Source organism: Bufo gargarizans, chromosome 9 (assembly GCF_014858855.1).
Source record: "Bufo gargarizans isolate SCDJY-AF-19 chromosome 9, ASM1485885v1, whole genome shotgun sequence".
Classification (NCBI taxonomy): domain Eukaryota; kingdom Metazoa; phylum Chordata; class Amphibia; order Anura; family Bufonidae; genus Bufo; species Bufo gargarizans.
This window is the reverse complement of record NC_058088.1, coordinates 197,811,677-197,824,655: the sequence shown is the minus strand read 5'-3', so window position 1 is coordinate 197,824,655 and position 12,979 is coordinate 197,811,677. Positions and strand designations below refer to the sequence as shown.

Genomic DNA, 12,979 nt, shown 5'->3' with positions numbered 1-12,979 from the left:
GTACAGCTAACATCTGAGGAGTGGAATAACAGATGCTCCTGTCCTGCTGACGTCCACAGCTTGTTAATCTGTGTTTCTTCCATCCAGTTCCACCTGAACTTGCAAACTCGCTGACAGAGTCCCAGAACTTATCAGTCATTCTGCACAGCACCATCACCCTCATCTGTGAAGCCAATGGGATCCCTCCTCCAACCATCACATGGTACAGAAATGGCGCCCCACTGGGGACCACTCACGTGCAGTCAGGTAATTGTCTGGTGTCCACAAGCTGAAGATGTGGTTTGTGTATTGCACTGAAGGGATTATGTACATGTAGACGGCTCATGTGGCTTCTGTTGAGAAAGGCACAGACAACCTCTGCCCGACATTGGTGATGCAGAGAGGGAGGTTAGTAATAATCTGTCAGGCAAAACAAGTCACGGGCGCTGAAGTAGTCAAGTAGATGTCTCTTTATTAATTCAACAAAGGAGTTTACAGCGAAACGCATAATTTGTTGGATCAATAACGAAACTTCCAAACTACTGGCTGGGGCCAGTGACTTCTTTTGCACAACTGGGGGTTATATCTAGCCTCCCTCTCTGCATCACCAATTTGGCATCTGGAAATTTCCCTGACATGGTGGCCAGCCATTCCGAGGGTCACCCGCACCACGCTCATAGAGTTGTTATGCCCTGTCATAACGGCACAGGGTGAGAGTCCAGTCGTAAGCCCTGCCTTTCACACTGACTTTTGCAACCTAGCAATACCACTTCATGTGGTGCCCTGCGTTGTCTTTCCAGCATGTCTGTCCCACAATGGGTCCCTAAATACAGCTCTCCCTTTCCATAAGGTCTGCATTATTAGAAACCAGGGAAGGTGGGAGTCAGATTATAGGGTGGAGGTGTAGAGGTTTAGACCAATCATATCTCCTCCAGTAGATGGGTAGTGGGATCGCACTGGGTACCTTTGACCCCAAATGTCTGTATACAATGGTAGGGGCCCACTTCTACGCACACTCCTGATTGTACTACCAGGAGTGTACTTGCCTATGTAATGAATAGTATGTGTCTGCATCTAGGAGGTCGGGTCCTCAAAGTGTCACACGCACAAAGAGAAGACGGCGGAGTCTATACCTGTGTGGTCTCCAATGCAGCAGGAGAAGCCAGGAAGAAATTCAATGTCGATATCTTAGGTACGTGTCATAAAATCTGTCTGATGTCTGCAGTGCCCATAGACATGTGCATGATAACTGGACCAAATTCTGTGACCTAAAGATGATGATACCAAAATACACTCCCCCTGACCTATACGATTATACACTGCTCAATAATGAAAGGAAAAGTTGTGGAAATCTGGAAATCACAGGATCTGTAGCCATGTTAATGATAGGAAAAAAAGTAATATTCAAAACATCTGGATTTATTCAGTTCCACGTGCAGAAATCCACACACTTCCACGTTTTGGCAGCTATCAGTGAGGTTTTTAATGGTTGTCTGAGGAATGTCCTGCCACACTGAATGCATTTGGGCACGCAAATCATCTAGATCCGCTGGTAACAGTTTATTCCCAACTAATGACATCACAGATGTGCTCGATGGGAGACAGATGTGGAAATGCTGAAGGCCATGTTAGCTCATCTAGGCCATACAGGTTGCTCACAGCATGAGCAACATGTGGCCTGGCATTGTCCTGTCAAAAAAAAACTGCTCCTTGGACACTTGGAGAAATGGCCGGACCACTGGTTTCATGACTAAATCAAGGTAACGCCGAGCTGTAAGTACCTGAAATTATGCCACCCTATTATGCCACCCCACACCATATTCCTGGGAGTAGTACTGGTGCGATGTTCCCTTGTGAAGGCCTCTTCATGGCATTGCTCAGTGTTCTCCAGACCAATCTCTGGCTATCATTGGGTCCTAGTCACAAGCAGGACTCATCATTGCAGAGGGCAGTCCTCCTAGCCTTTGAGAGAGGTGGCCTGTGGTCAGTGGACACCTGTAGCTGGCCGTCTGGCTCGTAGCCCAGTGTGAAGCAGACACCTTCTGATGGTTTGTGTAGACACCGTTTGCCGCCCTAGGCTTGGGATGTGACAGTTTAACTTGCAGCAGACAATGGATCACAACACGCCATTCTTCTAATCAGACGATCCTTCCGGGCAAAGGTTCTGCTCTCTGCACCTCTTGCTGTCCCTCCAGATCGTCGTTATTCCCCCAACCACCGGGACACGCAACGTTGAACATAACTAACATCTCAGCCTAGGACCTGCTGGAGTGATAAACCAAGGTCTGTCAGTGACAAGTGGAGATAATTGGCACATCAACATTACACACGACCTGACCTGATTTGTGAGGTTTCATGTGAATAAAACTTTGCTTTAATCTGGCTTTTATACCCCTCCCACATGCCACAGATTGGAGCTAGGCGCTGGAAAATGTCATCATCTGCAAATCATATCAACCTGCTACTTCCTCTATTTGCATAACTTTACAGCTTGTCCTTCTTGGTGCTGCAATTTCAATGTTGAGGAGTGTATGTCAGTGCTACTGTGGCTAGCAAGACAGCTCTGACCTCTGGAGAGCATAGACGATTATGTGGCTGCTGCAGGGACTGTGCACCGCCAGGACGCCTGGGGGACTGTGTGACCAATGATACTGGCTGACAGAGGAAGACAACAGCACATAGAGGTAGTGCAAGAAAGGTTATAGAAATTTTTATGTTTTGCAGTGCCACCCACCATAGGTGATGAAGACGACAACAATTTCCGAGTAGCAGAAGGTCGGCCCATTCGTCTTCGCTGCCGGGCTTCAGGTAATCAGGTGTTAGATTTTTTTTTATGTGATGGTAATCCGCCATGACTGAAAGGCGAGTCTTTAGCCGTCAGTAAAGTTCTCGCTGCATTAGAAATTTCCTGCATCTAGGTCCATTCTCCTTCTATTGTGGTTTCCAAAAGTTTGCACAAATTCATGACAAGTTTGGACCCATTTTATGCACCATGGGGTTCAGAAACTTTTGCTCACATCTCCTACACCATTTTCTGTGTTTATTACTTCTCTGCCACTTTGGATATTAGAATTGGGTGCTGACATTAGGGACTCACTGTCGTGTTTTGCATATCAGGACACCCAGTGCCCAGAATCTCCTGGTTCAGAGATTCCCAGCCAGTTCATAGCGGAGACGGCATCCTTATCTCACCGGACGGCTCTGAGCTGCTCATAGAGGCTGCCAGTGTCTTCACTGCAGGACATTACAGCTGTCTGGCCATCAATCCTGTTGCTGAGGCGAGCAAATATTTTATACTAACCGTTTTAGGTAAGTTTACATTGTATTTGTGAGCACCTGTGGGTGTATGATCAAGACTCATTCACACAAGGGAACAGAAATGCAGAGATAAATAGGGACACAAGTAACTGATTGTATTCACCTCTGGATCCTCATATATGTACACAGTGATTGCACCAGCAGAATAGTGAGTGCAGCTCTGGAGTATAATACAGGATGTAACTCAGGATCAGTACAGGATAAGTAATGTATGTACACAGTGACTGCACCAGCAGAATAGTGAGTGCAGCTCTGGAGTATAATACAGGATGTAACTCAGGATCAGTACAGGATAAGTAATGTAATGTACACAGTGACTGCACCGGCAGAATAGTGAGTGCAGCTCTGGAGTATAATACAGGATGTAACTCAGGATCAGTACAGGATAAGTAAAGTGTGTACAATATATACACATATGACTCCACCTGCAGAATAGTGAGTGCTGCTCTGGAGTATATAATAATTAATATAATATAGTCCATGTCAGTATAAATGGCCCCTGATAACAAGGACTTTTTGTTCCACTTAACTGACTGTGCTGTGTTCTTCATGTCATCCTCTAACACAGTGAGCCCCACTATTTCTGGAAACCTCGATGATGGAACCAATGAAGATGTCATTGTCATTGTTAATAACCCATTGTCTCTCATCTGTGAAGCTCTGGGATTCCCAATACCTACTGTGACCTGGCTAAAAAATGGGCAACCATTCCAAGAATCTGACAATGTGAAAATGATTCCAGGTTTACACTTCATTTACTTTCTAGTGATAACATGCATCCATTTAATTCTGTATTTATGTCAGACAGTGGGAACCCCCAATCTCCACGTTATTGGGGGTCCCAGTGGTCAATCTGTATAATGAAAACGAAAGGCTTTGCCATTTTGCATTTTTCTCTTCTACAGGAGGTCATGGTCTGCAAATCTTGAATGCCCAGAAAGAAGATGCCGGTCAGTACAGATGCCTGGTAACCAATGAGATTGGAGAAGCCGTCCGGAATTATGAAGTGAAAGTTTTCAGTGAGTTCTTACGTTACTTGCCAAGAAATGGCACAATAATGGAGGTTCTGGTTTCCCCAAGTATAGTTTGTGTTATCATTTGTCACCATTTACAAGACGAGGTTTATGCAGCTTTTCAGTTTCTATTCATTGACAGGAAGATTTTTTTTGACCACCGTGCCTAACTAATCTTCTCGCCTTAGTTCCTCCACAAATCACCAGGGAAGCCGGGGAGAGTCGTGGCACCAAGGAAATAAAGACAAAGGTGAACAGCACTTTAACCCTTCAGTGCGAGTCTCGGGCAGTGCCTAAACCCATCGTACACTGGTATAAGGATGGGCAGGTCAGACATCTTCTTACGTATATACCAGCCCTATGTGTGCACAGTTTATATTGAACACAATGATGTTTTATGTTACAGCTGCTGGAAAGCTTTGCTACAGTGCAGATCTTAGGTGATGGACATGTCCTCCAGATCCAGCCCATCCGTGTCACCGACTCCGGGCGCTATACATGTGTAGCCACAAATGTCGCAGGAGAAGATGAGAGAGAATTTACAGTGAATGTTCAGGGTTAGTTTCAGCAGCTTTAAATCTTGAGGGGGTGCAATTACTTTTTCAATATAGGCTCCTCCTCTCAGTCTATATGTCACAGTTTCCTATTAATCTTCTTTCTCACTCGCTTGCAGCTCATAATCTGTCTCTTCCTGTAATTCAGATCATCTCTCCTTGCCCTGACTTCCTGCTGAGCTTGTGCTTATACACAGCAGCTAATCAGAACAAGTAGATCTGCAGTGTAAAGTACTGAGGAACAGAGCAGCAAGAGATGGATTTCACACTCTGACCTGTTTTCATTATTTTATGCTACTTCTCTTCTAGTGCCACCAATATTTCACAGGCCCGGGGCCCCCAGCGCTGCATTTGAGGTGGCGTACCGAGAGGATGAGGAGGAGGAGCTTACAGAACATAGGGAGGTTGTTGCCTCCAGTCCCATCTCTTTATACTGTGACACGAATGCCATTCCACCCCCAACACTGACCTGGTACAAGGATGGAAAACTGGTCTCTGAATCTGATGGGACACTTGTGCTGCTAGGTAAGAAGGGCAGATACAGCAATATCTATAATGAAGGGAACTCTTGGAAAATGGCCCTTCCGTTGCTGTTGTTATTCCCATCTCTGTCATGAAAGGCTGAGATGGGAAACCCCAATTTTTATACACCCTGTGAGGTAATTCTGGGTTTACATGGTGGTCCTCAATTCAGGAGCCTCATCTCGTGGTCAGAGTGGAGATCAAATACAAAAAGTGTATCATGCTCTTTCCTCTCCTGCATTATTAGGCAGTGTGAATGGTCGTTGTGCATTACTTACTTTCAACTGTGGTGGCGCTGCAGGGAAACTGAACACTTAGGCCCCTTGCAGACGAGCGTTCCTCCCGCAGCAAGTCTGCATTGCAGCTCCCGGCACTGACGGGATTTACATAGCATTATATTGATTTATGATGCTATGTAACCTTTACAGTTCTGGAATATATTAGTTAACACTAATTATGCATTATGCCAGTGTTATCCAATACATTCCAGAACTGTAAGGGTTACATAGCATCACAAATCAATATAATGCTTTGTGACCCCCGGCAGCACTGGGAGGTTAGGCCAGGAGCTGCGTTGTAGACTCGCTGCGGGAGGAACGCTCGTCTGCAAGGGACCTTATGCCTCATTCACACGTCAGTGTTTGGTCAGTGATTTTGAGCCAAAACCAGGTGCGGCTCTAAACACAGAAAAGGTGCAGCTCTTTCCCTCCAATCCTGGTTTTGGCTCAAAAGCACTGATGGAAATCACTGACTAAACACTCACTGTGTGAATGAGGCATTACTGTTAGGTTTCTCCACAGATGACAGCTGATTGCTGGGGGTTACAGCAGGCAGACACTTCTTAAGGTGGGTTCACACTAGCGTTAGGGATTCCGTTATGGCTTTCCGTTATAACATGGTAATAACTGAATCCATAAGACGGACGGATCCATTCTTCTGCCCATAGACTTGTATTATTATTATGACCATATGCCAAACGGAAACCTTTAGAAGGCATTCCATTTGCTCTCCATCCTAATAGAAGTCTATGGGAATCAAAGTCCTGTCGACAGGACCTTGCTTTCCGTCTTGCATAACGGAACCCAGACAGATCTGTTATGTTTCCCTATAGACTTCTATTAGGACAGAAAGCAAACGGAATGACTTTTAAAGGCTTCCGTTTTGCATTCTGTCTTGGCATTCCGTTATAACCATGTTATAACGGAAAGCCATAACGGAATCCCTAACGCTAGTGTGAACCCACCCTTAGATGGGTCCCTGGACAATAAGCTGATCACAAAGGTGAGAACCCCTTTAATCATGGGTGGACTGGGAACTAAAAGTGGCCCCAAATTGACAGAAGGCAGGGCCAATATAAGTAGGCAGGGCCAATATAAGTAGGCAGGGCCAGCAATAATGTAGTGCAGCACAAAATACTGCCCCAGCAGAATCCTATACACAGTGCAGCATACAATACTGCTGCCCCAGCCACAGCATTCAACTCTATCACTATCCTGATGATGGCAATAGAGTTGAAGCACTTTCTTCTGCCAACCAGAAGCATTGCTGCTTGCATTAATTAATGCTGAGAGCATCAGATCGTTAAGTATTTAACCAGGCATCTGCCTTTAATGCATTTTGCCTGAACTTTGATTTTTCTTTATGGGAAATGAATCCCTGGATATCACTAGAATATAAGATGCTGGTTGCTAGGGACGTGCTGTCTGACAAGACCTTTGAAAAGGGTCTGATTTGTATTTAATCCCCACAAACTTGCAATGATCTATTGATTTCAGATGGGCGCATCCTGCAGATCCCAGTCTCCCATGCAGAGCATGCTGGGAAATACACATGCGAGGCGACTAATGAAGCCGGAAGAGACAGATTGCATTATGAGCTTGTGGTTCTGAGTGAGTGAAATACAAATCTCCAAGTCTCTGTACCTTCTCTCATTTCCAATTTATCCTATCCTATTTATATGATGCAATTAGGACCATGAGATGAACCTATTAATATCCGTGTCCCATAATTACTCTTCAGCTCCGCTTACATTTCATATGTGATGGTCATGCTGTCGAGTTGCTTTGTTGCTATTACAATACACCTGTATTTGGTGGGGGTCCATACCCGCCTGTGTGGCTTAGCCTTTGCCAGTTGTTGTACGACCTGTTTTGCATCTCATATAGTTTACTCTTTTGTACAGTAAGCAAAAACCAAACCTAATAAAAACCATTAAACGTACTCTTCAGCTCCGCCTGTTATGCTCGGAGAGGTGGACGCACTGATTCAGGAGGTCTCTGTTATATACAATGAAACAGCCGAGTTACACTGTGACGCTACAGCTATCCCCCCACCAACCATCACATGGCTAAGGAATGGACAGACCCTGACCACTGCTGACAAGTATGAAGTCCTGGAGGAGGGACGCAGGCTACAGGTATGACCAGAATACATGTTCAGAGACAAGGCTGTTACTGTAGTAGAAAGGATATGGATCTAATGACAATCTCCCAGACGTTATATACAGACTGGTTGTCAGCAGTAATAGATGTGATGTGTGTCATTTTAGCTGCCGATTTGCAGATATAATAAAGCTGAGTCTCAGTAATGTCCAGCCACACTGAGAGCATATAGAGCTGTATGTCTACAGTGTACTCCTTCCTGTGATCACACTGGTGTCTTATTTTCTGTCCTTACAGATCCACTCAGTGAAGGTGACAGATATAGACAGCTATGTGTGTGTGGCAGAGAACCCAGCTGGATTTGCGGAGCGACTCTTCACCTTGATGGTTCATGGTAAGAATGGCGCTGCAGGAGCGTCGTGTACTGTAACCGTGTATATCTGGACATGACTGGTGGCCGCTCTTCTGCAGCTCGCAGATCTAGAGCATTTGGTTTTCTGCAAAGGGGTATCGTTAGGCCCGGGAAAATCCAGAATTCCTTTATAATAATTATATTTTTATTTTTTATTATTTTTTATTGAAGTTTTCAGTTACAATCAATAAATCGAAATGTTTTTTGTTTGTTTTTTACAAGCCTTTTTGGCATCATAGTCCCTTGTTCTTTCTTGTCGAATACATACATATAAATTAAACATATAACAAATTTTAAGTTCTAAAACAAAAATATATAGCATAACAATGATATTAAGACATAGGTGTAATAAATGTACTGTTACATTTTGTGTATTATTTATATCACACATTTTATAGATGTTATTTTATAAATGTTCTAAACATTTAGGGGGTCATTTACTAAGCTAATATAAGCCCAAATTAGGCATATTTCAGGCGCAGACGGTGGCACAACGGTTAGTTGCGCTGCTATATGCGACTTTACCCCGCTCATGCCAGGTCTAAAATTATGGGCGGTAAAGGGGACAGGCTGGGCAGGCTAGGAAGCTTGGAAGCTGGCTTACATTTAGAACTGGTGCTGGATCTGTCGAAGTTGTGGAGGGGCCGGCGCCTGTTCATAACTTCAGCGGATCCGCCACCATCTCGCAGAATTATTAAGACCGGCGTCTGTGCCCCTTAGTTTCCCTAGGGTGTCTTTTAATTTTTCTACATTGTACCATTTTGTGTGTTGGAATGAAATTAAAAAGATTTCACTGACAGTTCATTCACCATTCTGAGTTATTGGGAAATTATCGAGAATTTCCCAAAAATCCACTGCTGTCTACAGCAGCCTGCAGCCGTGAGAAGTATTGGGCCAGGACAGATATACAGCCTGTTGAAGTTAATACTTGAGGTTTCCAGTCACTGATGGCTAACATGAAACTGAAACATAAAGTCCCTTAGAAAGTTGCAGAACCCTATCATACAATGGTTCAGCCTCATTTCTCTTCACTTTTTAGTTCCTCCCAGAATACTTGGGGCCAGAAGTGAGAACATCAGCGCTGTCCTGCATAGCTCCATCTCCCTGGTGTGCGACGTGCAGTCTCATCCATCTCCAGAGGTGACCTGGTACAAAGATGGACAGATCCTTCTCCCTGGCAAAGGATTCCTCATCATGCCTGGTAATAGATTATCACATTACGTGTTGTGTTCCCATAATCACCGAACCCTCCATGCACTCAGATGCTGCTGCTGCTGATGATGATGTTACCATCTAATGGGGTGCACAATATAGAGGATTTGGGCCTATGTGATACACAGATTTACAGCTGGAAATATTGCAAACCAAAGCTGTAAAATAATGTAAAATGAGTTGTGTTATTGACAACTCCTTTCCATATGCTGTATAGGGCTATATGGAAGGAATAGAGGGGGTTGACCGATCACAACCCCCTCGGTGAGCCAGGGCAGTGGCCATGTTCTGGGGGTCTTACATGCAGTGGTGCAGTCAGCTCATGTATCCGTGTATGCTGCATCCTTCTGCCTCATTTTACTGCTTGTGTCTCTTGTTTCTAGTCTCTCGTAGACACTATAGTCATATATGAATCTTCTTGTTCATTCTTCAGGGGGACAGGTCTTACAGATTGCTCGAGTTCAGCTCTCCTACCAGGGAATCTATATGTGTAAAGTGCAAAATCCAGCAGGATCTGCAGAGAAAATGATCCACCTGACGGTCTATGGTAAGTAATAGACACCGAAGCTGTATAGCCGATATAATCTCCAGTACAGAGATGGATCTGCTTATCTTCTTTGTGGAAAAGGATCGTTTAGTCCCCTTTCCAAGACATGGGGGACACAGTGAGATTACACCCCCTGCTTTTCCAAACCTTCTCATTTATTTGTAAGATTTCTGTGATATATATTAAATGAAACTGATCTGATAATATGTAAATGATGTGTTACTGTATCCAGCCCTTCCAAGTATCAAGCAGCCACCATCTGGGACCCAGGAGACCACACTTCGCCTTGGAGGCACCTTATCATTAGTGTGTGAGCCTGATACCGTGAGGGAGTCCACTATTACATGGTATAAAAACGGGCAACCACTCCTCGGGGGCAACAGCGTCTTCATCCAGGACAACGGTCAGAGGCTGGAAATCCGGAACGTGCAGGTGAAGTCCTAAAGCTTACTTATATTAACCTACAGATGATAAAGGTTCTGCTACTATACTACACTTTACTACAATGTCTGCTGAAGGGAGATGTTGTTTAGATTTAGAAGGTGAAAACCGGCCATGACTCCTGTTCTCACAGCTGGTGGACTTAGATGACAGTTATTATAATTGCATCTATTCGCACAATTCTAACACTGTTATTTTCTGCCTGAATTAAAGCAAGCAGAGATATTTATTGTTATTTATTTTTCAGGCATCAGATAAAGGACTTTACACCTGTAAGATGACCAACATGGCCGGAGAAGCTGAGCTGAGCTACACAGTGGTCATACAAGGTGAGTGAGTGCAATGTATCATGGCTGGTATGTCCCTCCGGTCTGTGAGGTGTCTCCTGGAGATGGCACTACCTTTGACATCTGTGATTCCTCTCCTTGTTTGCAGTGCCCGCATCCATCACTCATCCACAGAATGAGACCATCCAACTGATAATCGGGAATTCCATCGTCCTGTCCTGTGAGGCTGAAGGCTCCCCAGCTCCCAGGATCACATGGTTCAAAGACGGCAAACCTCTAGGTATATACATGAAGATGGTCAGTTATGGACTATCAAATACGGAATGCTTAGATACATCAGCTCAGCAGACACTGTCACTCAAATTAGGTTTACATATAGCAGTTCAGCAGACAACACCACACATTATAGGATTAGATACACAGATAGCAGACAGTATCACACATGAAAGGATTAGATACACAGCTCAGCAGACAGTATCACACAGGATAGGATTAGATACACAGCTCAGCAGACAGTATCACACAGGATAGGATTAGATACACAGCTCAGCAAACAGTATCACACAGGATAGGATTAGATACACAGCTCAGCAGACAGTATCACACATGATAGGATTAGATACACAGCTCAGCAGACAGTATCACACAGGATAGGATTAGATACACAGCTCAGCAAACAGTATCACACAGGATAGGATTAGATACACAGCTCAGCAGACAGTATCACACATGATAGGATTAGATACACAGCTCAGCAGACAGTATCACACATGATAGGATTAGATACACAGCTCAGCAGACTGTATCACACAGGATAGGATTAGATACACAGCTCAGCAGACAGTATCACACAGGATAGGATTAGATACACAGCTCAGCAAACAGTATCACACAGGATAGGATTAGATACACAGCTCAGCAGACTGTATCACACATGATAGGATTAGATACACAGCTCAGCAGACAGTATCACACAGGATAGGATTAGATACACAGCTCAGCAAACAGTATCACACAGGATAGGATTAGATACACAGCTCAGCAGACTGTATCACACAGGATAGGATTAGATACACAGCTCAGCAGACTGTATCACACAGGATAGGATTAGATACACAGATAGCAGACAGTATCACACATGAAAGGATTAGATACACAGCTCAACAGCCAGTATCACACAGGACAGGATTAGATACACAGCTCAGCAGACAGTATCACACAGGATAGGATTAGATACACAGCTCAGCAGACAGTATCACACAGGATAGGATTAGATACACGGCTCAGCAGACAGTATCACACAGGATAGGATTAGATACACAGATAGCAGACAGTATCACACATGAAAGGATTAGATGCACAGCTCAGCAGACAGTATCACACATTATAGGATTAGATACACAGATAGCAGACAGTATCACACATGAAAGGATTAGATACACAGCTCAGCAGACAGTATCACACATTATAGGATTAGATACACAGATAGCAGACAGTATCACACATGAAAGGATTAGATACACAGCTCAGCAGACAGTATCACACAGGATAGGATTAGATACACTGCTCAGCAGACAGTATCACACAGGATAGGATTAGATACACAGCTCAGCAGACAGTATCACACAGGATAGGATTAGATACACAGCTCAGCAGACAGTATCACACAGGATAGGATTAGATACACAGCTCGGCACACAGTATCACACATGATAGGATTAGATACACAGATAGCAGACAGTATCACACAGGACATGATTAGATACACAGCTCAGCCGACAGTATCACACAGGATAGGATTAGATACACAGCTCAGCAGACAGTATCACACAGGACATGATTAGATACACAGCTCAGCAGACATTATCACACAGGATAGGATTAGATACACAGCTCAGCAGACAGTATCACACATGATATGATTAGATACACAGCTCAACAGCCAGTATCACACAGGACAGGATTAGATACACAGCTCAGCAGACAGTATCACACAGGATAGGATTAGATACACAGCTCAGCAGACAGTATCACACAGGATAGGATTAGATACACGGCTCAGCAGACAGTATCACACAGGATAGGATTAGATACACAGCTCTGCAGACAGTATCACACAGGATAGGATTAGATACACAGCTCAGCAGACAGTATCACACAGGATAGGATTAGATACACAGCTCAGCAGACAGTATCACACAGGATAGGATTAGATACACAGCTCAGCAGACAGTATCACACATGATAGGATTAGATACACAGCTCAGCAGACAGTATCACACATGATAGGATTAGATACACAGCAGCCAGTTT

At 44.2% G+C, this 12,979-nt stretch overlaps 1 protein-coding gene across 2 annotated transcripts in view; it reads left to right on the top strand.

Annotated features, from left to right (window-relative positions):
* Window positions 1-12,979, top strand: part of LOC122946444 (hemicentin-2-like) — a 112,270-nt gene that overhangs the window by 73,431 nt on the left and 25,860 nt on the right. For both annotated transcript variants that reach the window (XM_044306083.1, XM_044306084.1), the window contains exons 46-62: window positions 88-246; window positions 1,058-1,171; window positions 2,704-2,787; window positions 3,097-3,288; window positions 3,866-4,039; window positions 4,203-4,316; window positions 4,499-4,638; window positions 4,717-4,867; window positions 5,174-5,389; window positions 7,162-7,275; window positions 7,615-7,802; window positions 8,065-8,161; window positions 9,219-9,380; window positions 9,825-9,938; window positions 10,171-10,370; window positions 10,627-10,708; window positions 10,815-10,946. In XM_044306083.1, the coding sequence (XP_044162018.1) occupies window positions 88-246; window positions 1,058-1,171; window positions 2,704-2,787; window positions 3,097-3,288; window positions 3,866-4,039; window positions 4,203-4,316; window positions 4,499-4,638; window positions 4,717-4,867; window positions 5,174-5,389; window positions 7,162-7,275; window positions 7,615-7,802; window positions 8,065-8,161; window positions 9,219-9,380; window positions 9,825-9,938; window positions 10,171-10,370; window positions 10,627-10,708; window positions 10,815-10,946 (2,433 nt within the window). The remainder of the gene's footprint in view (window positions 1-87; window positions 247-1,057; window positions 1,172-2,703; window positions 2,788-3,096; window positions 3,289-3,865; window positions 4,040-4,202; window positions 4,317-4,498; window positions 4,639-4,716; window positions 4,868-5,173; window positions 5,390-7,161; window positions 7,276-7,614; window positions 7,803-8,064; window positions 8,162-9,218; window positions 9,381-9,824; window positions 9,939-10,170; window positions 10,371-10,626; window positions 10,709-10,814; window positions 10,947-12,979) is intronic.